At 34.7% G+C, this 26,127-nt stretch overlaps 1 protein-coding gene and 1 long non-coding RNA gene across 3 annotated transcripts in view; one reads left to right on the plus strand and one right to left on the minus strand.

Moving 5' to 3' along the window:
- The window catches only part of LOC121730906, an 81,249-nt gene that overhangs the window by 54,559 nt on the left and 563 nt on the right, over positions 1–26,127 (minus strand). For both annotated transcript variants that reach the window (XM_042120161.1, XM_042120146.1), the window contains exon 2: positions 14,216–14,339. In XM_042120161.1, the coding sequence (XP_041976095.1) occupies positions 14,216–14,244 (29 nt within the window). In that variant the 5' untranslated portion in view covers positions 14,245–14,339. The remainder of the gene's footprint in view (positions 1–14,215; positions 14,340–26,127) is intronic.
- Positions 355–13,396, plus strand: LOC121730942. Its single transcript, XR_006036169.1, has 3 exons — positions 355–428; positions 597–600; positions 13,386–13,396. It is a non-coding gene; the product is annotated as an uncharacterized LOC121730942 (long non-coding RNA).

The following is a 26,127-nucleotide window of genomic DNA, read 5'->3' on the forward strand; positions in this document are numbered from 1 at the left end:
CTCTGCTCTTTTCCGCAAGCTCCTTGACCATGCACTTCAGTTTTCTAGGGTCTTCCTCGAGTAGGATGAGGTCATCTGTGAATCGCAAGTGATTCAGTCTGTTGCCGTTGATATTGAGGCCATAGTTTTCCCAATCCAGTTTTCTAAATATGTCTTCTAGCACGGCGTCTAAAAGCTTGGGAGATAATGGGTCCCCTTGTCTCACACCTCTGTTTATTGGAAAACCTTTTGCTTCCATTTTGATGCGACCTCTCCTGTTTCTGTATATTGATTTAATAAAGTTTATGTAAGTTTCATCTACCCCTGTGTTTTCAGAGTAAGTAAGTTAAGTGTTTATGACTTAAACTGTCGAAGGCTTCATACCATTGGTTTGGGATAGTGCCAGTTATTAATATTTCGTTGAACAACTTAGTTAGAATTGGACTTATGTCTTCCAAGGTGCCTCTTAACAGTTCGTTGGACACATTGTCAGGACCTGGGGCTTTTTCCAGCTTTTGTAACATTATTGCTTTCTCTACTTCTTCTCTGATAATTGGTGGTCATCTTCGTAACTCTTTTTTGGGTGTGTGTTTGTCTTATTCCCATGCTCCGTGTAGATCTGTAGTAATCCGTAGCTAGTTGGTGGATTTCTCTGCGATTTGTCACTTGTTTGGATTTCTTACATTTTAGTTTGGGTATCCATTCCATTCCCATTTCCCTTAGTTATTTGAAGGCTTTTCTCGTTCCACCTGTTTTTTTTTTATTTACCTCTTCTAGTTTTTTTTTCTTTGTCCTTCTTATTTTTCTGTGTCTCCGTATATTTTCTCTTATCTGCTTGCTGAGGCCTGATATTTTATTTTGGTTTTCTTTGCTGTTTGATTTATTTGACAATACTGCTTTCCTATCCTCTAATAGCTCGATTGTCTTCTCGCTAAGTTTGGGGCTTTTAAATGCCTTCACGTTCCTGAAATTTGATAGCTGCATGCATATACATATTATAAAACAAAGTCACTTTTTTCCCATCGAGTCCCTTTGTTCCCTTTAATCTTTAAAACAACGCAACGGATTTTGATGCGGTTTTCCGTAATAGATACTTAAGAGTGATTCTAGAGGACGGTTATAGGTATATTATACCTATAACCGTAACATTAATTAAATAGTGGAGAAATATTGTTATTGTTGGGGTTTATAATGTGATGTTGTAAATAATTACATTTTTTCCGCTTACATTGCAAAGGCAGGCTGAATCCTACGAGATTTATCAAAATAATGTACCAAGTATTGTACACATTGAAAAGGTCTACAGAAAACTCCGCGATGGTATTATGTCTATGTCTTATGGATATCCCACAATACCATTTTTTTGTCATTTTCTTTTTACGACAAATAATGGCTATTTTTCGAAGCAATTTTAATAAATACAGCATAAATCCTTATCCAATTAAATAACTTAAATATAGTTGATTTAATGTAGATCTATATTACAGCATATGATTTAAATGAATATTTTCGAAGATATTACAGATTTAAAAATTCCGGGAAGTAGCTTTGGCGGCGATACCGACCAATGCGGGCCACGGGTTAAATAGTACGAGGGCTGCCTTTTAGGTTTTGTCATTTGGAATAAATACAGGCAATCTAATAGATTATCACCATTTATTTATTTTATTTTTTATTTTACAAGTTATGTACACACAAAGTTAAAACTAAAAGTATGATTTGTACAAAGGTACAACTTGTCTTCCAGAAGACCTGAATATATAATAGGAATGCATGATTATAAAATTTGCAAAATTAGTGTGCCCGCGTTACTATAAATAACAACAATGAAGTAATAAATTTACTAACATACAATATATATATATATATATATATATATATATATATATATATATATATATATATATATTATATATATTAATATAATATAATACAATATAAACATTTATATACTTACAAATTACAATAGACATAATTTAAATAGATAAACATAACATAGTATAACAGAACTATTATATTTTACGTGTTTTGTCGCAGATAGTGTAACCTTACTCTCTTTTTAAATAGTGCTAAAGTTTTACTCTCACGAATCTCTGTTGGTAGGGAGTTCCAAAGCCTGGCGGAGTGAATTGTGAAAGAGTAGGAAAAAAAGTCGGTATGGTGAGAAGGAATTTGGAGAAGAGTGCGTCTAAAAGTTCTACAAGACTCGTCCTGGAGATGAGGAAAAGAAAAGAGGTCGTGCAGATAGGAGGGGGAACTAGGATGGAAAAGTACTTTAAACAGTAGACTAAGAGTCCTATAGTTACGACGCAGGCGAATAGGAAGCCACTGCAATTTATTGCGATAATCCGAAATGTGGTCATATTTCTTTAGCCCAAATATAAACCGAATGCAGATATTTAGTAAGCGTTCTAGTTTATTTAAATTCTCCTCGGTAGCGTCAGGATAACAAACGTCAGCGTAATCAATAATAGGCATTACAATGCTCTGCATGAGTATAATTTTGGTAGAGATGGGTAAAAAGTTTTGCAGAGCTTTAAGTGGATGAATAGAAAAGTGGACTTTTCGACTAATTTCGTTAATGTTGGCATTCCAGGATAGCGTAGAATCCACTATAACACCCAGATATTTAGCAGATTCGGAGTAAGGAATTCGTACACCATTTAGCGTAATAGGTGGTAGCGATTTTATGTCTAGGTTTGCACGCATTCGTCTGCTTCCTATGATGAGTGCCTTAGATTTTACGGGATTAATAAGAATGCCAAATGAGTTCGCCCACTCGCTTATTTGACATAAGTTTTGATTAATTAAATTTACTGCAGATATCGCGTCACCTAGAGAAAAATGTTGATAAAGTAGGTCAACTGCATAAAGATGAAACTTAGATGTAATTACTTTAATTATTTCATTAATAAAGATGGAGAAGAGGAGAGGGGACAGCACTCCCCCTTGTGGCACACCAGCAAGAAGATTGCACCAATTTGAAAAAGTTACGTTTGTTTGTACACGCTCTCAGCGTGTACAAACAAACGTACGCGGCCACGAAGGTAGAAATCAAACCAGGCTAATGCCGCAGCAGATAAATTAAGGGATTTAAGGATAGCAAGGAGGATGTCAAAATCAATGGAATTAAAAGCGTTGCTGAAATCAAGCAGGACGAGGATAGTCAAGGATTTGTTTTCCATGGCCAAACGTATGTCGTCAGTAACTTTTAATAGCGCTGGACGAAAACCTGACTGTAAAGGACTTATTAATCCATTTTTGTACAGAAATGCGTTTATAGCTGCCTATAAACAATGTGCTCCAAGACTTAAGAAAGGAAGGGTAATATTGAAATTGGGCGAAAAGAGGATAAGGATGTAGGATTTGAGATCTTAGGCAAGGGAATAATGTTGACCTGCTTCCATACGGAGGGAAAGGAATTTGAGGATAAGGAGAAGTTTAAAATATGCGTAAGGATCGGTAATAAAGAGGGAAGTATCATTTTGGTCATTTTGGAGCACAATTGATCACAACCAACGGCTTGAGATGATATTGCCAAGACTGCAGCTCTAACGTCAGACTCAGTAGCACTAGAAAAAGAGAAAGTTGGGGCTGTTTTTGGCAGTTTAGATATATGCTTCAATGTATTATCTTTGTCAGTCGGACACAAAGAAACGGGTGGCTTAGAGAAGAAGTTATTGAGTGTGTCCAGGTCTATGTCATTAGGTAATGCAGTGGAAGCTTTCCCTATACCGACCGACCTAACAAACTTCCAGGCGTCAGCACATGTACGGTTTTCAAGGTGTGAATAGAAGTAACGACGTTTTGCCGCACGACACAAATTGTTGCACTGGTTTCGCAAGGTTTTGTAGTTTGCAAAGTTCGCATCACTCGGCTGGCGCTTACATTTTCTTTTAGCCTTATCTCTAGCAGCCATTACCTTTTTGATGTAATCAGAGATCCAGGGAGCAGGGTCATGTTTCATTTTAACCTTTTTTAGGGGAGCATGTCGGTCGTACAGCTCTAAAATAATTTTATTAAATGAATCAATTTTTGCGTCAATAGTTTGACTGCTAAGTACCAACGACCAGTTTAAATTTAGAGCATCTCGCTGTAATGCATCCTGATCGATACACCTAAAACTACGTAGCAACATAAATTGAGGCTTTCTTCTGGGGGAGCGGGTTTTGTACGAAAGGTATATAAGGTCATGGTATGAGAAGGGGGCTGTAAGTTGACCGTGAATGGAAATATTACTGGGCGATGAGACAACCATAAGGTCTAACTGGGAAAGGATGGAATTAGGGAAATGATGGGTAGCGTTAGTTGGAAGTAAGTGAAGATTATGTGAGGATAAAAGTGACTGAAGCTTAAAAGCGCGTGAATTATTTTTGAGTAAACATGTATTGAAATCACCCACCAGGATAAAATGATTGTATGATATGCATAATCATGCAGAAATTTGTCAAGGCAATCAAAATAGTCAATATTCATATTAGGGCTATACAATACGACAAGAAGTATTTTACTATGGTGCGATGTAATTTCTAGGGCAAGATATTCAGCTGAATCAGAGTGGTGACAAGGAGACATGTCAATTATTTTATATTGAAAATCTGCGCGAAGATACACGGCCACTCCACCACCGCCTTTGCCAATTCTATCGTTACGCGCAAGAACGAATCCAGGAAGAGAAAACTGAGTAGAATTAAGAGAAGGTTTCAGAAAAGATGCACTAAAAGACGCCAAAATGTCAGTGTAGTGGCTGGGAACACTTTGTGAATTTATATGAACCACATTGAAATTGGATCTGTGGTTGTAAAATACTGATGAAAGTTCGTCGTGCAGTGTACGAGGCGAAGAAGATGTGCTTTGAGCACTTTTAAAACTACAAGAGGAAGAACACGAATCAAAACTACAATCTAAATCATTTAGATCATCACTACTGTCCATTATAATTGACAAATATGTAAATAAACAATAATAAAATAATATAAAGATGTAAAATAAATATAATATTTATGTGGTAACAAAAAAAAGTATAAATACTATAATAATAAATAGATACCTATAAAGTTAACAAGCTTGTAAGAACTTACAACTCATACAACATTATTTACACTGAATACAGAATAGTTCAGCTATAGTTCAGCAGTTAACACTAAGTACTAACTTACAATGATTCGGAAAGGTAAGTCCATGATTCCAATAGTTGAAAAATATGAGGCATTCAAGTGATAATATTAGTCATTTTTACTCATCAAAGAGAATATAATCACTACGTTTTATTAGTTATTACCATCTTACAATATTTGAAAACAGAAAAAGTATTACAATTTAAAAACAAAGTAAACTATTGTGACATCTGACAAAAATTCTACGTCACAACCAAGAGAGAAAAAAAATGTCAGATGTCACTTGTCATTTGTCAACCATCAAATTTGAACTTTGAAGCATTGTGACATCTGTAAATATTGTGAATAATTGTAACAAGTGAAATCGAAATTTTGAATTTGAGTTTACAATTTGTAATTTTGCTATTACCTACATAATAAAATATCTTAGAAAGGGATGGTTAACAAAATGGTGAAATATTTACTATAACCACAGCTCACAAGATGCCTCATTCCAAAATAAAAATGACAAAAGCAGAACCCTGCTGGAAGTTTATTGTCGCCTTCTAGTTGGTCTGGCAGTCCTGCTTGATTTTGGATCAGATGCCTGTGCTTCGGATTCAGTATTATTATCGGGGAATTGCCGTAGGATTTCCTCAAAGGCAGCCATGGTTTCTATTTTACGCCGGGACTTGTCCGGAAGAATTAAGACTATTTTACCATCAGCTGACCAGCAATTTTTAATACCGTAAAGCTTTCGTGCTGCAGTGAAGATACAATGTCTAGTTTTTGTCAAAAATTCCGAAACGGTCACACCGGAACCCTTTAGCGACGTCTTAGAATTCCATACAGCTTGTCTGTCCTTGAATTCATTAAAATGCACCAAAATAGGTCGCGTTTTGTTTGCTGAGATAGCCCCAAGGCGATGACAAACTTTTAAACTCTCCTTACATAAACGCACACACAATAGATATTCAATTATTGTTATGCGACAGCCGGGTGCCGCGCCGCGCCGCGCCGCTTGGGGATTTATGGGTTAAGCGGCCTCTACACGTTAGCCGTGTTTGCCGAACAGAAGGGGACGGCGCTATACCAGAAAGAAAGACGCAAATAATTCAATCTCTTTTTTTTAGTATAGCGCCGTCCTCTTCTGTTCGGCAAACACGGCCAACGTGTAGAGGCTGCTTTGAATTTATTTCGACACAATATTACGCATAGGCTGTGTACGCATAGTGAATTACTGTGGCGTAGGTATAATCCGAGAATTTAAATCTATTGTATTTTTACGCCACTTTCTATGTCAATTGCTCTATTCCTAAAATCAAGCCTTGTTCGCCGTAAACTACCAATTACACGAATTACGAATATATTTACGGCCGCAATCAGAGAGATAGACCAAGAGCCCGCGAGGGCCAGACCTTACTTCGTTTCGTAAAGCTGAAAGTTTACCGGTTTGTGACCTTTACAGAGGTAAGAACGACCAGCAACTATGGAGTTTGGTCACGGTTACTTTAGGGGGTATCCAGTTCAGAAGGTCTACTTGACCTTCGAGAACGAGTAAAGCTCAATTTCATACCTTATATTCTTCGCGGTAAGTGGAGGAATCTCGACTTCCAGTGCCGGACATTTTTGACAGTTGCTTCCTTTTATTTGTTTAAGAGGATACACCAGGGGCTAGAGAAATGAAAAAAAGTACGTGTAATATCTATAGCTATCTCCGTTACCTCAAGCCTATACCGCAGAACGCGATAGAGACAACTGCAGAAAATCAACGATTCGTTGTCCCCTGATTCCTTCTCCAAAACTTAACGGATTTAAGTACTTTTTTCATCAAAGATTAAAGAAAGGCTTGATCTGTGTTCCTATGTTTTTTTTTTTTTTGTAAAATCTAGCCAATTCTGTTTTCTGGATGTTTGAACACAGCGGAAAATCTAGCCATTTTTTTGGGTTTTTGAACGTTCATATCTTATTTAATAATTAAATTATGAAAAAAAAGAAAACATAGGGACATTGTATTAATATTCAGGAAAAAAATTATAACTCTACTAGCATTATCCAGGGAGGAAACAGGGAACAACGTCTGTATGGAAAAAAGGTGGTGTGGACTCCTTTTAAATTTTCTTAAAGTATCAGACTTTGAGGGTGTTTAGCAGTGGGAAGCAACTGTCAAAAATAGCCGACACTGGAAGACGAGATTCCTCCACACCGCGAAGAATATAAGCTATGAAATCGAGCTTTACTCTTTCTCGAAGTTCAGGTAGACCTTCAGAACTGGATACTCCACAGTTGCTGGTCGTTCTTACCTCTGTAAAGGTCACAAACAGGTTAACTTTCAGCTTTACGAACCGAAGGAAGGTCTGGCCCTCACGGGCTCTTACTCTTAAGATTAAATAATTTTTACTTTAATTTTTACTAAGATTTTGATAGCTCTATACATTTTCTGTCATGCTCTCCATTAAATTAAACTTAAGTAATCATTAAATAAGTGAGTGCGGCCGGTATTGTTTTTTGCTTAGGTACAGTACAGTACATATTTACATCTGTCATAGTAACAACTAACAGGTCCATTGAAATGTTACATGAGCTTTGCATTTATTAGAGGACGCAATTTTATTTTTGGGATATGTTGGGGGGAGGTCAACAGAAGCTTAACCTCAAGTTTGTGGGGCGCCATGCTTGTCCCCCCGCCGCCATCTTGAAAATAGGGGCGACAACACTATTTTCGCGATATCTCGGAAACTATACGTCTTACAAAATATTTGTGAAATCATAATTTGTTGCAAATAATTATTTTGCCTACATATATGTTTATGACATTATATAACTACTAGATGTCCCGCGCGGCTTCGCCCGCGTAAATTAGAAATTTTACAGAATCCGTAGGTACATTTTCCCATAAAAAATATTTCCCCCGTTTTTCCCACATTTTCCTGAGTTTCTTCTGTCGTATTAGTCTTAGAGTAATAATATAATATAACCTTCTCGATAAATGATGAGTCTTACTCGATAAATGATCTATCTAACACTGAGATAAGTTTTTAAATCGGACCTGTAGTTTCTGAGATTGACGCGTTCAAGCAAACATACTCTTCAGGTTTATAATATTAGGTAGATATAGATTTTTTTTAATTATCGCTTGACAAACTCGAGTCTCGATCTAAAAGACTATGAAATGGTATAATATGGTAGTGATGATGATGATGATGATGATGATGAAGAATGTAATTTGCATAGTAGCATATGCTTTCTGTTCTTAAAACAACGCCGAAACTCCCGAACTTGTATCTATAAAGAATCAGGAATTCTCTCAGCACCTTCCGAACCACGGTATACCAGGTATATCTCGGTGCAAAATCTTACTTGTTGGTAGCATATGCTTAGAATACTTCTCACGAAACCGAAGTCACCATATGTTTCCCTATAAGTTTTGAGGAGTTCCCTCGATTACTTATGGATCCTTCATCAGATCACCACTTTTCTGAATATAATACCAAATTGGGATGATACCCTATATACCAAAAGAAAAATTTTGAAAATCGGTTAACAAACGGCGGAGTAATCGTTGAATATAAGAAAACGAACATAACACCTCCCCCATTTTGAAAGTCGGTTAAAATTGTAGCCTATGTGTTATTTATTTAATATTTTAATTTTCAAATTAATCGTAGCACCATCTGTCAGGACAAACTAAAATTGAAATAGAATAATATTGAATGCGATGATAGCGCCGTCCGCCGGATCTAATGTAAAACATTCCAAAATCAACAACTCCTTATAAATAAGAAATTAATTGAAAAAACATTTTCCAGTAGACCAAACTGTAAATCTAAACCATTCTCGAATCTCCACGAACACACACAAAAAATTTCATCAAAATTGGTCCAGTCGTTTAGGAGGAGTTCAGTCACATACACACGCACACAAGAAATATATATATTAAGATAGTTAGGGAATGTTATTATTCGACAAATTTACTATACGAATAATTCGAATATAATTCGAATAATTAAAAAATATTGAAAAATGCTGAAAACTCTGAATAAAAGTAACAAAAAGCTTCGTACAGCCATGTACAACCTATTTTGTTAATACTATAAAGTAAGCAATTCTTATTTTTACTTTTATCAACATAAATCTTTATAAATGACATAGTTAATGTTTATTGTGAAACACTTAAAAATGTATATTTTAAGGTTACAGCTGGGCAATAAAAGAAAGGCTGTAAAGTGTAAACCGTTTTCGATCGTAGCACCTTTTACTTTTCTCATGTGATTATGCTTAAGTCTTGCTAGGCAGCAGTTGAGATTAAATAATAATATGATATTCGACATTATGATATCTGTTCATTAATACTAAGCCAGCTTAACCGTATTTTTGATATTTTCGATCCACGTTCACCTAGTTCACCTAGTCGGCTTCACCTGTGTTAATGTGGCTCGAAATTATACAAAAGGGCCACTAGAAAACCAACCCCACAACAAAGAAAAAAAATTGCAACGAAGCCCTGGGGGAGGGTGAAACAATCCTAGAGCTGGTGAATTTAGTAACTTGAAGTTTGATAACACAAATAACATGATATTAAGGAGCCATCGACATTTTTTGATACTGTACTAACTGTTTCAATTATCAGTCGAGGACTGCCGTGGTAAAGCTATTGAATAGCAAATTTTTATCAACTTGTCGAATAGATCACATCGCGAGCTTCATCAGCTCCTTATCTTCTTCTCTTATCTTTTGTATTTTAACTACATATTTTAAAAATCTCAATATTGCACTTACATTTATTACCTTCTTAAAAAACGAGTTTGTTTTATATACAAAAATGGCTGGCGAAATGAACATGAGCAACAATGAACTAAAAACATGGTCAACGGCGACGATGAATGGTCGTATACTTATTAGTTAGACTAAAAACAGATTTATATATATTAATTATGTAGAATATTCATAAATAATATTGTTTTTCTGAAATAAACTTAATTATGTTCTTATTCCATGTTATATTTATATTTGATAGCATTTTAAACAAAAATAAAAAATATTTTTAGTATTCGAATTATTCGAAAAATAATTTGGCGAATATTCGAATAAAACGAGTATTCGAATATTCGAATAACATACCCTAACTATAGTATATACATATAAACTTTTCACCCTAAATTAAAAATTTTGCGATTCGATTGAATGACTAAAGGACAACTCGTCAAGACGTTGACTGTGACGTTTAACGTCTTGACTAAAAGTCATATAGTGAAGACTGAAGTCGTTAAATGGCATGATATAATTTTTTAAGCAGCCGTTGACGGGGTTGTAATAGGTAAATCCACGCTGTCACCCACAACCACCAATTACACCTGACTGATTTCAATGTTCGCTATCTTCAAAAGGCTCATTAATCATTTAAAAATCGCTAACTAGTTGGACGTTGAGTGACGATCATTCAATCGACGTTCGGCCGAGTCCTTCAATGAATGCGCTAGTCATTCAATCGAATCGCAGATTGAGCCAGATGACTGCGACGTATACAAATTACAAGGTTTTACAAAACTAAGTGATAATACTAAAGGGTGTGTACGTGTTCTTTGTAGAGAGTACTGTTGTAAAGACCAAATCTGTTTTTCACTTTTGTATAGGTATTAGGTGTTACGCTCAAAGACCGAAAACGCTCAGTGAGCGGAAAAATTGCTCACAACGCGTTGTGGTCACAGTGAAACAGCGACGACGCAAAATTCGCGTTGTGGCTCTAATGAAAACGGCCACGACGCGTTCTGGCGATCACAAAAATACCATATTATTAAAATTCGTGTCGTGGGCCGTGGCTGATATCCTATTCCATTTTTAAAAGCTTTTATTTAACTTGCTCTGTATGTATGTAAGTATGTATGTTCGGGTGAAATCTTGGAATTCAATTTTGAAGAAGATATATTTAACCGATTGAGCTGAAATTTTGCATGCACTTTTAGTTTGAATGACAATACACGATATGGTATGTGGCATCACTCTAAATCCAATATGGCAGACAATCCAAGATGGCGAAATAGTAATTCTCTATACAGTTCTACAATATGGATATTAAATGAAAGGGCTTTTTGAGAGTAACTCGAAAACGAATGTGATGTCTTTCTACATCCAATATGGCGGCTCATCCATGATAGAGGAATAGTTATTTTTAATGCACTTCTGCAGTATGGGTATGGGTATCATTGTTTATGATGTTATTTGGTTCCTATACATAGATATTTCAATTTTCCATAGAACTTGAATCATTTAGATCTCCATCCTTTTTACGGCGAAGTCCATAGACAAGAATAATGATTGTATAGAACTTGGCTCTCCATTTTTACATTTATATTTTTTGGTGGGATATTATGTTACGAGTATATTCAGCAGTTTGGATCTGAAGAGATAACAGACGGACACCTACCCTTTCCAATTTAAAATAGTAGCATAGATGATGAGAGTTATGCATGCTAATATTAATAATGCGAAAGTGTGTCTGTCTGTAACCTCTTCACGCCCAAACCACTGTACCGATTTTGCTGAAATTTAGATACATTGAGTCCCGTTATCATTATATTATTATTTACTACCGCCTCGGCGTCGCACGGGTTTAAAAAAATATAGCTACTGAAAACTGATTAAAAACGATAGCCTATGATCCTTCACGTGGTCTACTTCTTATCTGTGCCAAATAACATAAAAATTGCTTCAGTAGTTCGTGAGATAAGCCCTTTCAAAAATTTCCCCCGTTTTTTCCACATTTACCTCTATTTCTTCGCTCCTATTAGTCTTAGCTTGATAAAATATAGCCTATAACATTCAACATTCCTCGATAAATGGGCTATCTAACACTGAAAGAATCATCAAAATCCGTTGCGTAGTTTTAAAAGATTAAAGGGAACAATGGGACATGAGGGAAAAAAAAGCTACTTTGTTTTGTAATATGTATAGATTTATGATAATCAAATAACAACACAATTTTATAAATTATAATTATTTTGTTTCTCATTGTAAAATAAAAATGTAGTTCAAATTTGGTTTTTATTATATTTACTAGCTGTTGCCCGCGACTTCGTCCGCGTGGACTTCAGTTAATAGCGCGCGGTGTCAATAAAATTGGTGTCAAAAGCTTTTTAAAACCCTGGTACCCCTTAAATCAAAATACCCAAAACAGCCGTGTAGTGTGCACATAATATGATATTTACTTTTGAACTTAGCTGCATAATGCATTACAGAACTTTAGCTTTGCCCAATAGCCAATACCCATAGGCCATAAACTATTTAGTATTTATTATTGGTAGACTGTTGTTTCTGATTTCTATGTTGGTACATGAGTTATTTAATAACATGTATAACATTCGAAAGCATCGAAATATTAACTCAACATGGTACCACCTCTTATAGAAATACATATGAGCAAGCGATAGAGCGATCTAGGCGACTCTTGGCGCCATCTGTTCCAGTTTTTGGAACTAACTTAATTTGAACAAATTTACGCATAAACACCCCCTTACAACCCCTTTTTCCAGTAAGAAGTAGCCTATGTCCTTTCTCAGGCTTTAGACTATCTGTGTACAAAATTTCATTACAATCGGTTCAGCAGTTTTGGCGCTGTTGATTTTGAATTTGATATCTAATCTAAGTTGGTAGGTGAATTATTAGTTAATAACGTGTATAAGAATCGAAAAACCTAGTCTATCATGGTACCACCTCTTATAGAAATACGCATGAGCAAGCAATAGCGCGATCTAGGGGACTCTTGGTGCCATCTATTTTGAGTTTTTGGAACTAACTTAATTTGACCAAATTTACGCATTTTCACCCCCTCACAACCCCCTTTTCCAGTTAAAAAGTAGCCTATGTCCTTTCTCAGGCTTTAGACTATCTGTGTACAAAATTTCATTACAATCGGTTCAGTAGTTTTGGCGCTGTTGTTTTTAAATTTGATATCTAAGTTGGTAGGTGAGTTATTAGTTAGTAACGTGTATAACAATCGAAAGAATCGAAAAACCTAGCTCAACATGGTACCACCTCTTATAGAAATACGCATGAGCAAGCAATAGCGCGATCTAGGGGACTCTTGGCGCCATCTATTTTGAGTTTTTGGAACTAACTTAATTTGACCAAATTTACGCATTTTCACCCCCTTACAACCCCCTTTTCCAGTTAAAAAGTAGCCTATGTCCTTTCTCAGGCTTTAGACTATCTGTGTACAAAATTTCATTACAATCGGTTCAGTAGTTTTGGCGTGAAAGCGAGACAGATAGACAGACAGACAGAGATACTTTCGCATTTATAATATTAGTATAGATTATTTTCCAGTTAGCGATGATTTTTTTTTGTTCATTTTTCTTTAATAGGATAGCAAAATGCAAATACTTTGGTTACGATTTTACATTAAAATGCTAGTATAATGTTGGTGATAATTTACTATTTTCGGTTTTACAATGATTTATTTGGAGAATAGCGAGATGTTAAATCTTTGGTTATCATTTTACATTAAAATCATGGTGGTCTTAATTTTGGTGATTTGACTATTTGACGGTTGACTATTTTTGTCCGTGAAATGTTTCTGGTGATCAGTTTATCATAAGCCAAAAACGAATACCTAGCATATCATCCACGGCACGAATTTCGCGTTATGGTAGGTATTTTTGTGATTGCCAGAACGCGTCGTGCCGCGTCGCCAAAACGCGAATTTTGCGTCGTGGCTGTTTCACTGTGACCACAACGCATTGTGAGCTATTTTTCCGCTCACTGAGCGTTTTCGGTCTTTGAGCGTAACATAGGCAAGCGGCCCAGTGTCGCGAGTTACCCCACACTGAACACGTACACACCCTAAGTATTATCAATTTGTTTTGATACACCTTGTCTATTACGCAATACGTGAAGTAGAATATTACAAAATAAGTGATATTGCGCAATAAAATTGCTCGTCTGGGGGTCATCTAAGAAAACAGAGCTAACAATAATACAATCTATATCTGCAATCTTATACTTGTACGTTAAATTTATTTATTTTTGTCTTTTAATTGTATTATTCTTGTGGTGTAATGGTCAAAAAAGGGGAATAAACGTTTATTTGTTTTATTTATTTATTACAATGTAATGTAAAAGAACTAGGTGGTTTTAATACATACCTTGCATTTTCATTAGCCAGGACTTGCATAAATGTTTCATTGATGTGAGAGGCGCCATTCAGCGCCGGGTCCTGGCGCTCCGTGGCTACTTGCAGAATACGTCTGCAAGCACCTATCTGTTGTCCTAAAAAAGAAATTCCTCATTCTAAACGTATACTTTAAGCTTTATATGTGTAGTCACATACTTTATCCGCACCCAAAAAATCGGCCAAGTGCGAGTTGTACTCGCACACGAAGAGTGCCATACGATTATAGAGAAAAAATAGGTCAAAAATTGTGCTTTTCATGGGAGCTCCCCATAATTATTGTGTTAATTTTATTATTATTTATTACTAAAGTTACATCTATATATTAATACGTGAGAGAAAAACTTTGTAGCCCTTTTTACGAAAAATGGGGAAACGTAGGTGCATGAAATTTCGCACAGTTATAGTTTATATGGTGAAGGAGTGCATCGAGCTAATATTATTTTAAAATGATGCTTTTTTCATATATATTTTTAACAAATAAAACGTTACACACACTACGACACTGCTACTAGGAAAAATGACAGATTTTTGAGTGACAAGCCTATACATACGAATTATACTCTTTTATTTGTGGTTGAAGTCTGTTGACAACAAGTTGACAAATTGAGAATGTATTATTTTTTTTTTTAATTTAATTTTAGATACTATTAGACAATGCTTAAACGGCCAGTCTGAGATCAGCTGAGTCCCAGAGACAAGAATTGAAAAAAACTATGATAAAGTCCTAATGTCGTTGCAAGTAAGGTCGAATTTCGACCATTGGGCGATCTCTAGTATAAATAAAAATAAGTATTTTGTGAATATTTCAAGTGCCTACCTCTGGCCATCATATTGAGCAAATAAATAACGTTTGTTGTATGGGAGCCTCCTTAAATATTTAATTTATATTGTTTTTAGTATCTGGGAGCACGGCAGTGCTCCAGCCAAGCTATTTAGCAAAGGCGCGGCCGTAGCATACTTTTCTCGAAGCGGTTCGCGGCTTTTTCACACCCCCTTTATTTCGATGTTAACAAAGCTAGGGATTTAGAATTTCGGTGACTAGGAGCAAGTATTAAAACTACTAGTAAAAAAGCATAACATTTCGATAAATAGTTTAATAGTTACGGATGATCAAAGTTACTACATTTTGTCACTCACTGACTGACAGATCATCAAAATTCTAAAGCTGACTTAGAACCTTGAAATTTGGCAACAAGGTAGGTCGTTATCCACAATAAAAGGAAAAATTATGAAACTGGCCAAGTGCGAGTCGGACTGGCGTACATAGGGTTCCGTACCGTAAATTTGTATGGAAGCCCCCCTTAAATCACAAGTTTATGTACTTTTTATTACTTATTCTTAAAGTTGAAATACAATTAAGTATTTTCTGAAATTTTCAAAAACCTTAGGTACTTTTACCATTATGGCAAAAAAGGGCAAAAAAAGTGTTTGTTGTTTGAGACCCCCGATTAATCATTTATTTTATTTTAGTTGGACTATTAGCTTTTATAGCGACAACAAAAGTACATAATTTGTAAATAATTAAAATATCTAGCTATTGCGGTTCTCGAGATCTAGCCTCGTGACACACGGACGGACGACAGACAGACAGCGAAGTCTAGACTCATTAGGAATAGGCTCCCATTTTCATCCTTTGGGCAAGGAAACCTAAAAATTGGAAAGTATAATATAACTTTATCAAATAAAAGAAAAGATTTTTATATTTGTGGCTGTGCAAGAACATTAAAAATGAGTTTCGACTTCATAGTAATTATTTTACGTACAAAAGGAAAAATAGTGTTAACAAAGTTAACAATGAAACTATGATAATTAAATTCGATTAAAATATAAATGAAATCAGAACTGCGAATTACGATGTACACTCTATACTCGCTCGATATATGGTGTAGCACTCCCTTTATAATATCGCGGTATCGCTTGTTTGCGGAGTATAATTATTATGGTTTAAAAAAATCCGGGATAGGTCGTAAATCGTAATACTCAATCGAAAGTAACATCGGTGCACGAATAACCTCCTGAAAGTTCAAAAGTTGTTGGGCTATCGTCATAGAATTTGTACTTTGTAGAAGTCCCTACCTGTTATTATCAATTAATTTTACGACCTAGAATATATACCTAGAGATAGAGAATGGGTGCTAAGCTAAGTACAGAAAAGTTTTAACGTGACCTGAAATAAAATAATAAATAAATAAAATAAAATAAATAAAATATATTTTTATTCAAAATGGGTATCATGATACACTTTTTGAAAGTCGAACGAAGAAACTACGTTGCCTACCACCGGTTCGGGAACTACCCCGCCGAGAAGAACCGGCGTAAGAAAGCGATGTAAAAAAGATATGTGCTGATGTAAAGAAGCTATGTAACAAAATTAAAAGAAAAGTAACCTGCATGGAGGCACCCAATTCCCAAGGTGTGCTGTCCTCGAAGAAATCATTGACTTTATAATACGCTTTAGCACACAAACGTTCTTTAACTGCTTTTTTAAATTTGTTTAAAGGTAGATTTTGAACATTTTCTGGGATTTTATTGTATAGGCGTATACATTGGCCTTTAAAGGATTTGCTTATTTTGGCTAGTCTGAACATTGGTATTGCTAACTTGTTCTTATTTCTAGTATTTACATTATTATTATCACTTTTCTTTTTGAAAATATTTATGTTCTTTCTAACATATAAGAGATTTAGTATGAAACTGAATGTATTTCTCCGGTCGAGACGGCCCATTCGTGCCGAAGCATGGCTCTCCCACGTCCAAATAGGTACAACTGAGAAAAAAATATATATTTTGTCTAGCCTATGTTTGTGGGTTATCTATGGATAGGTCTTCAAAAATTATATTGAGGTTCCTCATTTCGTTTTTTTCTAGCCTAAATAGTTTGCGAGAGAGACTCTTCCAAAGTGATAAAATGTGTGACCCCCCTTACTTCTAAAGTAGGGGCATGATAAGTCTAAAAAAATGTATGATGTACATTACTATAAAAACTACCAACGAAAATTGGTTTGAACGAGATCTAGCAAGTAGTTTTTTTTATACGTCATAAATGGTAAACCTAAAACCAACAATTTTAGGGATATATGTTACACATACAAAATTAGCAGGTGCTAGAGCAGGTGACTAATTTAGACTTTATTACATATTCTAATGAACCATTGAATTTACACATTTAATTTTGTTTAAATGTACCCTTTTGGAAACTTAGACTTTCGAGTCATGTGTAAAATTTAAAGTAATTTTATAATGGTAAAACACAAACATACTCCTTTAAATACAACCATGTTCAACAAAATGGTGATAAAATAAAACCGGCCAAGTGCGAGTTGGACTCGCCCATGACGGTTCCGCAGTAAGAAGGTTTATTTTTATAAAATTAAAAGGTTTTTGATTTATTTTTCAGTTGATTTAATGAAAGTTAATTGAAGGTTTACCATTTATGACGTATAAAAAAAACTACTAGCTAGATCTCGTTCAAAACTTCAAACCAATTTTCGTTGGTAGTTTTTATAGTAATGTACATCATATATTTTTTTAGACTTATCATGCCCCTACTTTAGAAGTTAGGGGGGGGGGGGGGCACATTTTACCACTTTGGAAGAGTCTCTCTCGCAAACTATTCAATTTAGAAAAAATATATTAGAAACTTCTAAATAATTTTTGAAGACCTATCCATAGATACTCCACACGCATAGGTTAGATTTATCATAGACATAATATATACTTTATGGTTTTTATAGTAATGTACATCATACATTTTTTAGACTCATCATGCCCCTACTTTAGAAGTAGGGGGGGTCACACATTTTATCACTTTGTAAGAGTCTCTCTCGCAAACTATTTAGGCTAGAAAAAAAACGATATGAGGAACCTCAATATAATTTTTGAAGACCTATCCATAGATAACCCACAAACATAGGTTAGACGAAATATTTTTTTTTGTCTCAGTTGTACCTATTTGGACGTGGGAGAGCCATGCTTCGGCACGAATGGGCCGTCTCGACGAACGAAATACCACGGGCTCACAGAAAATTTGCGTGAAACAGCGCTTGCGCTGTGTTTCGCCGAGTGAGTGAGTTTACCGGAGACCCAATCCCCTACCCTTTTCTCTACCCCATTCCCTCTTAAGAGGCCGGCAACGCACCTTCTGATGCTGCGACTGTCCATTGGCGACGGAAGTTGCTTTCCATCAGGTGACCCGTTTGCTCGTTTGCCCCCTTATTTCATTTTTAAAAAAACCCTAAAATTTTTGATAATTTTTCCATTTTTGTATCAAAATCTTAATGCGGTTCACAGACTACATCTACTTACCAAGTTTCAATAGTATAGCTCTTATAGTTTCGGAGAAAAGTGGCTGTGACATAATGACGGACATACAGACAGACACACATGACAAATCTATAAGGGTTCCGTTTTTTGCCATTTGGCTACGGAACCCTAAAAATCCACAAAAGATGTTCCTAAATACAACTGCTATTACATACTTGCTATCACAATTTTTAATTTCAACAATAAATCTTAGATAATAAATAATATACAGTTGTACTGTATATAAGCTACTAGCTGTTGTGCGCGCGGTAGTTGCCGTTTCCATGTAGGCTACTGACAGAGATGCTTCCGCGGTACGATTACTTCAAACTTCAAAAATCTTCTTATAACTTCAAATAAAATCGCGAAATTTTTTATCATCCTTATTCCTTACCACCTCTTATAGAAACACGTTTGAGTAAGCGCTTGTGCGATGTAGTACGACGCACAAAGCCATCTGTTATGAATTTTTGGAACTAACTTAATTTAAACAAATTTACGTATATAAACACCCTTTTACAACCCCTTTTTCCAGTTAAAAAGTAGCCTATGTCCTTTCATGTTCAAAAGTGGCTGTGACATACGGACGGACGGACGGACAAACAGACAGACAGACAGACATGACAAATCTATAAGGGTTCCGTTTTTTGCCATTTGGCTACGGAACCCTAAAATCCACAAAAGATGTTCCTAAATACAAATGCTATTACATACTTGCTATCCGTAGTTGCTATCACAATTTTCAATTTCAACAATAAATCCTACTATCCAACTAATATTATAAAGGCGAAAGTTTGTTTGGATGTATAGATGTATGGATGTGTGGATGTATGGATGTTTGTTACTCTTTCACGCAAAAACTACTGAACGGATTTTAATGAAACTTTACAATAATATAGCTTATACATCAGAATAGCACATAGGCTACAATTTTGACCGACTTTCAAAATGGGGGAGGTATTATGTTCGTTTTCTTATGTTCAACGATTACTCCGCCGTTTGTTAACCGATTTTCAAAATTTTTCTTTTGGTATGTAGGGTCATTCCAATTTGGTATTATATTCACAAAAGTGGTGATCTGATGAAGGATCCCATAAGTAATCGAGGGAACTCCTCAAAATTAATGGGGAAACATGTGGTGACTTCGGTTTCGTAAGAAGTATTCTAAGCATATGCTACAAACAAGTAAGATTTTGCACCGAGGTATACCTGGTATACCGTGGTTCGGAAGGTGCTGAGAGAACTCCTCATTCTTTATAGATACAATTTTGGGAGTTTCGGCGTTGTTTTAAGAATGGAAAGCATATGCTACTATGCAAATTACATTCATCATCATCATCATCACTACCATAATATTATACCATGCATCGTCCCATGATTATGAGCCTTTTCATAGTCTTTTAGATCGAGGCTCGAGTTTGTCAAGCGATAATTTAAAAAAATCTATACTTAATATTATAAACCTGAAAAGTATCTTTGCTTGAATGCGCTAATCTCAGGAACTACATGTCCGATTTAAAAACTTATTTCAGTGTTAGATATCTCTTTTATCGAGTAAGGCTGTCTGTCTCGCTTTCACGCCAAAACTACCGAACCGATTGTAATGAAATGTTGTATACAGATAGTCTAAAGCCTGAGAAAGGACATAGGCTACTTTTTTACTGGAAAAAAGGGTTGTAAGGGGGTGAAAATACGAAAATATGTTCAAATTAAGTTAGTTCCAAAAATTCATACTAGATGGCGCCGTGCGTCTCTTACATCGCGCTAACGCTTGCCCAACATCTTTCTATAAGAGGTGGTATCATTATACATTCAAGTTTCGATTTTTTTCGATTATTATTTCTTTTTTACACGTTATTTAATAAGTCAGTTCTTTATATTATATACAGTGACGTAACCTTAAACCTATCAATGATAAATAGTTTATGGGTAAAGTTGTGTAATTGGGGGGCTAAATAAGCTTTAAAATTTGGCATAATATATAAAGTTTAATTTTAAAAAATGAAATATTATGTGCACACTGCACAGCTGTTTTGATTTAAGGGGTACCAGGGTTTTTTTTATAAAAGATTTTGTTGACATCGAGCGCTATATACTGAACCAATTTTGTTGACATCGAGCGCTATAAACTGAAGTACACGCGGACGAAGTCGCGGGCAACAGCTAGTAGTTTATATGTATGGTGAAGGAGTGCATCGAACTAATATTATTTCGAAATTATACTTTTATCATACATTTTTTTAAAAAGAAAACATTACACACACTACAGCACACACACATGAGAAATGACAGATTTTTGAGTGACAAGCTTATACATACGAATTATACTCTTTTATTTATGGTTGAAGTCTCTTGACAACAAGTTGACAAATTGAAAATGGATTATAGTTTTTTTATTGAATCTAAGATACTATTAGACAATGCTTACACGACCGGTCTGAGATCAGCTAAGTCCCAGAGACAAGAGTTGAAAAAAATTATAAAGTCAATATTTTTTTTAGAAAATATAGATAGTAGTCCTAATGTCGTTGAAACTAAGGTCGAATTTCGACCATTGGGCGATCTCTAGTATTTTTAAAAAACCTATCTAACGAATGTGCCTGAAGTTCCGAACGTTCAAGTGAACAAATTAGCTACAAAACAAAAACAAATTATCTTGAGTATCAAAATATAAGATGTAACATAGTGAGATATGGGGAAACTTTTAGAGGGTGCAAATGTTATTTCTAATTCAAAAAATATTCACCCCTAAAACAAGTTGAAAATATTACCATCGTATGTAGGGTCTATAAGGATACTAGCATGAATTTTTTTAAGATTTTTCAATCACTGTGGGGTGGAAGAAAATCGAGTTGGAATTATAAGGGTGGGTTTTAGGGGTGACTATTTTTTGAATTAGAAATAACATTTGTACCCTCTAAAAGTGTCCCCTTATCTAGTGTAAAAAATAATGTGTTAGAAATGTCCTCCAGACTCCAGACTATTTGATTCTCTTTGCTCATGGTCAAAGATGTATGCATAAAAAATTTTTCAACACCAATACATTAAAGGGAACTGCACATTTATCCTTGAATTTAATGCATTTCATAGTATTATTTAGGTAGTTTAGCAATCTTTAGTATAAGGAATCTGTTAAAAATAATAATTTACTGCACAATAATGTCCTACATCTAGAACTTAGATATTTAAGCTGAAATATATTTTTAATACTAATTTCACTGATCATGATGAGTTTAGTTGTACCACAGATTCAACTTGTCTCGCTTGGCGCAGCCAAGATTTTTGTATCCCAAAAGAGCGCTAGGTTTAAAGCAACCTACCTTACTCACTAACAACTTTGCCCAATGGCAAAGATAACTCTTTTTTGGGTTAAGCAGATGATGGATTAAATAAATTTTACTTAACCAATACCATAAAAGCATGAGTAAGTGTTGTTTATAGACAAGGTGGGTGAGCCATGCTTCGGCACGAATGGGCCGGCTCGACCGGATAAATACCACATTCTCACAGAAAACCGTCGTGAAACAGCGCTTGCGCTGTGTTTCGCCGAGTGAGTGAGTTTATCGGAGGCCCAATCCCCTACCCTATTCTCTTCCCTACCCTCCCCTATTCCCTTCTCTACCCTCTCCTATTACCCTATTCCCTCTTAAAAGGCCGGCAACGTACCTGCAGCTCTTCTGATGCTGCGAGTGTCCATGGGCGACGAAAGTTGCTTTCCATCAGGTGACCTGTTTGCTCGTTTGCCCCCTTATTTAATTAAAAAAACCGGCCAAGTGCGAGTTGGACTCGCCCATGAAGGGTTCCGCAGCAGCAATAAGGTTTATTTTTATGAAATTAAGAGGTTTTTGATTTATTTTCATATTTCAGTTGATTTAATGAAAGTTAAATTAAGGTTTACCATTTATGACGTATAAAAAAAAACGACTGGCTAAATCTCGTTCGAACCAATTTTCGTTGGTAGTTTTTGTAGTAATATACATCATATATTTTTATTACACTTATCATGCCCCTACTTTAGAAGTTAGAGGGGGGGGCACATATTTTACCACTTTGGAAGAGTGTCTCTCGCAAACTCTATTCAGGTTAGAAAAAAATGATATTAGAAACTTCAATATGAATTTTGAAGACCTATCCATAGATACCTCACACGCATAGGTTAGATGAAAAAAAAAATTTTTGTTTCAGTTGTATCTGGGCATTTTCAAAAAAATGTGTACCCCTGGTTTTTACCTTGTCCCTTGACTTCGCTACAGATTATTTGTAAAAAATTACATACTAACATTTTGTAATTTTAATGTACGAGCAAAAGCAAGTTCTCTTTAATTAAAATACATTCACATTTGTATACAATTTTATTTAGTATGAGATTTATAAGGGTTTTTAAGTACCGAAAACTATTAAATTCCCAGAAGTTGAAACAAAATCTTTAATAACTATTTTTTTTCTTAAAGTAAGTTACTTAAAAAACATATGTTAGATTCCTAAATACTTAATGTATCAATTGAATGTCTTGTTATTGAAAAATCTAACATAATTTAACTACAAATTAATTAAAATTATAATCATGAAAAAACAACCCGACCGGAATGTTCTGTTTAGTGACCATTTTTTTTAGTTTTATAAACATACTAGAAAAATATTTTCGGCACTAAATGATAGCACTATATTTCATTGTACATTAAGAAACTCCAATTTGAATTTAGTAGTTAAAAATCTGCTACAAGACGCGGACGCAGGTTGGACGGTTCTTTAGGAATGGTTTATTTGTTCAGATAAGCACGGCCGTAGCTAGGGGTGGGCATTGTGGGGCAATGCCCTACCTTAAAATCACAATGCCCTACCTTAAAAATACCAAAACCCAAGAAAATCAATCAATTATGATATTTTTTTTTACTACCTGTAACCAATGCTGCCCTACCTCAAATCTGACCCTAGCTACAGCCCTGCAGATAAGTGACCATATTTTGTAAGCATTATTATACTTTCTCCAACTGTTTTTACTGTTGACATGTTGCAAAATTAGCTTAGTATTTAGTATTAAAAATGAAATTGTGATAACTATTATCGGTTATTTACAAACACTTTAAAAGTAAAAGAAAGTAATATTATGTGACTTCCGATTTGTGACTTTTCGTATGGTCACATATAATTGGAATGGACAAGTCACAACAGGCGGAAAGCCTGTTGTGACTTGTCCGTTCCATTATATGTATTATATAGTACAGGCTTAGTTCACATTTTAAATAAATTATTTTTTTATTCACAGATTTTATTAAGAAAATTGGAGATTTTTAAACTGGTACGATTAACGTACAAATATATTTTTTATTACTTATGTGTTAAGGTGACGCCGCGTTAAAGTAAAAAACCGTTTTGGATATGTTTTAGATTGTTAGTTTTCTATGAAAGGCCGGCCCGACCTCTCACAGAAAACAAGCAATGGAACAGCAAAAAATGGAAAGGGCGTAAGCGACAAAATAGTTTTGTCGCGTAATTTAAAAACCATAAATACATTTCATATAAGCTGGGCAAATTAAAGTGTATGCTTGAACCAATCCATGTACATTTTTGGAAGCCCTAAATCACTCTCCTCTGTTGGAAAAATAGGAATCCTTTTTTTTACACAGGTCTATTTGATTGATTATTCTGTGTTATAAAAGTTGACCAATCGTGTTATGCTATGGGTAAATCAAAGACAAAGACATGATAAATACTGACAATGAACTTTAATTTCTTAGCTTAGTCATTGAAAAATCGATATCGCTACAGCCAAATTATCAAGGCGTCGCCTTTACTTAACAATAACAAATATTTAAAATTTAAGTACATAAAAGTTTAATTTTTTAAATAATTTTGATTTTATTTCCAATACTTTTCTATCAGTAAAGTTGAAAATCATTTTGTGTCATTGATATTTTTAGATTTATAATAACTAGACATTTGCAAGTATGCAAATGCATATAAATGCATTTGCATACTTGCATAAGCAAATGCATATAATGTCACTTTTTAGGCGATAGTGCATATTTTGGCAATTTTGCATATTTCGGTAGTTTAACTTCCATGGGCATTAAGATGGCAATCGGAAAATGTTGGTAGACAATTATTATTGACGTATTATAAATAAATAAAAACTAAAAAGTCGTTATTTCAAGAAATTAAGAATCCTGGATTTTATGAAATTATAAAAATTGGCACTTTTATTAATGTCACTACTTTTGATTGTGCATATTTTGTGCATATTTCGACCACTTCTAGTGCATATTTGCATGCATATTTCGGGACTTTGTTCGTGCATATAATCCGATGTCTAATAATAACTTAGGAATTCGTAGACATGTGAACACATCTTTATGATTATGATATGTTCGTTAATGAAGTTAAATCTATGAAATCAAAGAATTTTTTACTTTTATATGTAGTGCAACAATAAAAATGTTTAAATAAAAGATTTTTGTGGTATAAAAACTTCTTTAAATATGTTAAATATTACTTACTCATGTAAAAAAAATGAAAAATAACCTAGTGGGTTGGTCACATAGTCACACTATGGATTAAAAATAATTGCTACTCTTATTGATCCTTGAAATTATCTATATTTTTTTTAATAAACAATTAAATATGCATTTCACTAGATTAAATAAACGAAGAAATCCATTTATTGCTGTATTTTTTTGTATTAAATTATATTTTACATTTAGTCGCGCAACAGAATCTGTTTCGTCGAAAATTTGATTTTGTTTCAATAATATCAGAATAATATAACGTTTTCGGCGTTCTTTTTAAGTTATTCCATTAGTTCAATATTTTTCCTTGTATATGACATTCAATTAAAGGTAAATAAATGACCTTAAAATATATAGACATATTTTTGCGAGGGTACACATTTTTTTGAAAATGCCCATCTATGGGGACCCCTAAAATTTTTAATAATTTTTCCATTTTTGTATCAAAATCTTACAAGCGGTTTCGGAGAAAAGTGGCTGTGACATACATACGGACGGACGGACGGACAGACATACATACAGACAGACAGACAGAGAGACAGACAGACAGAGAGACAGACAGACAGACAGACAGACAGAGAGACAGACAGACAGACAGACAGACAGAGAGACAGACAGACAGACAGACAGACATGACGAATCTATAAGGGTTCCGTTTTTGCCATTTGGCTACGGAACCCTAAAAAGGTACTGTTTGATAAAATAGGTATATTTCTTAAAAATCACAAAGTTTTAAAGTTTCAATATAATGTATTCAAATTCAGATTCTCGATAGTCATGGCATCCACAACTAGTGAGATAACTTCTTATCAGAAAAAGAGCTAGCAAGTACCTACCATGTGTAAAACAGAAATGCATTTTAACTAAGTTAAGTAACCATTTAACGTAGATTTGATAACAAAAATCTCACAAATACGCAGTTTATTAAAATGTTATTAAATGTATGTATTTGTTAGAAATATGGTTTAAATAATAATCTAACTTTTGTATACATTCGGTACGAACGAGTTTTACAATGACGTCATTACATTGACAGTCAATAATACACAGTAAACAAAACCTCCGAAAGATGCTA

This window comes from Aricia agestis, chromosome 1 (assembly GCF_905147365.1).
Source record: "Aricia agestis chromosome 1, ilAriAges1.1, whole genome shotgun sequence".
Taxonomy (NCBI): domain Eukaryota; kingdom Metazoa; phylum Arthropoda; class Insecta; order Lepidoptera; family Lycaenidae; genus Aricia; species Aricia agestis.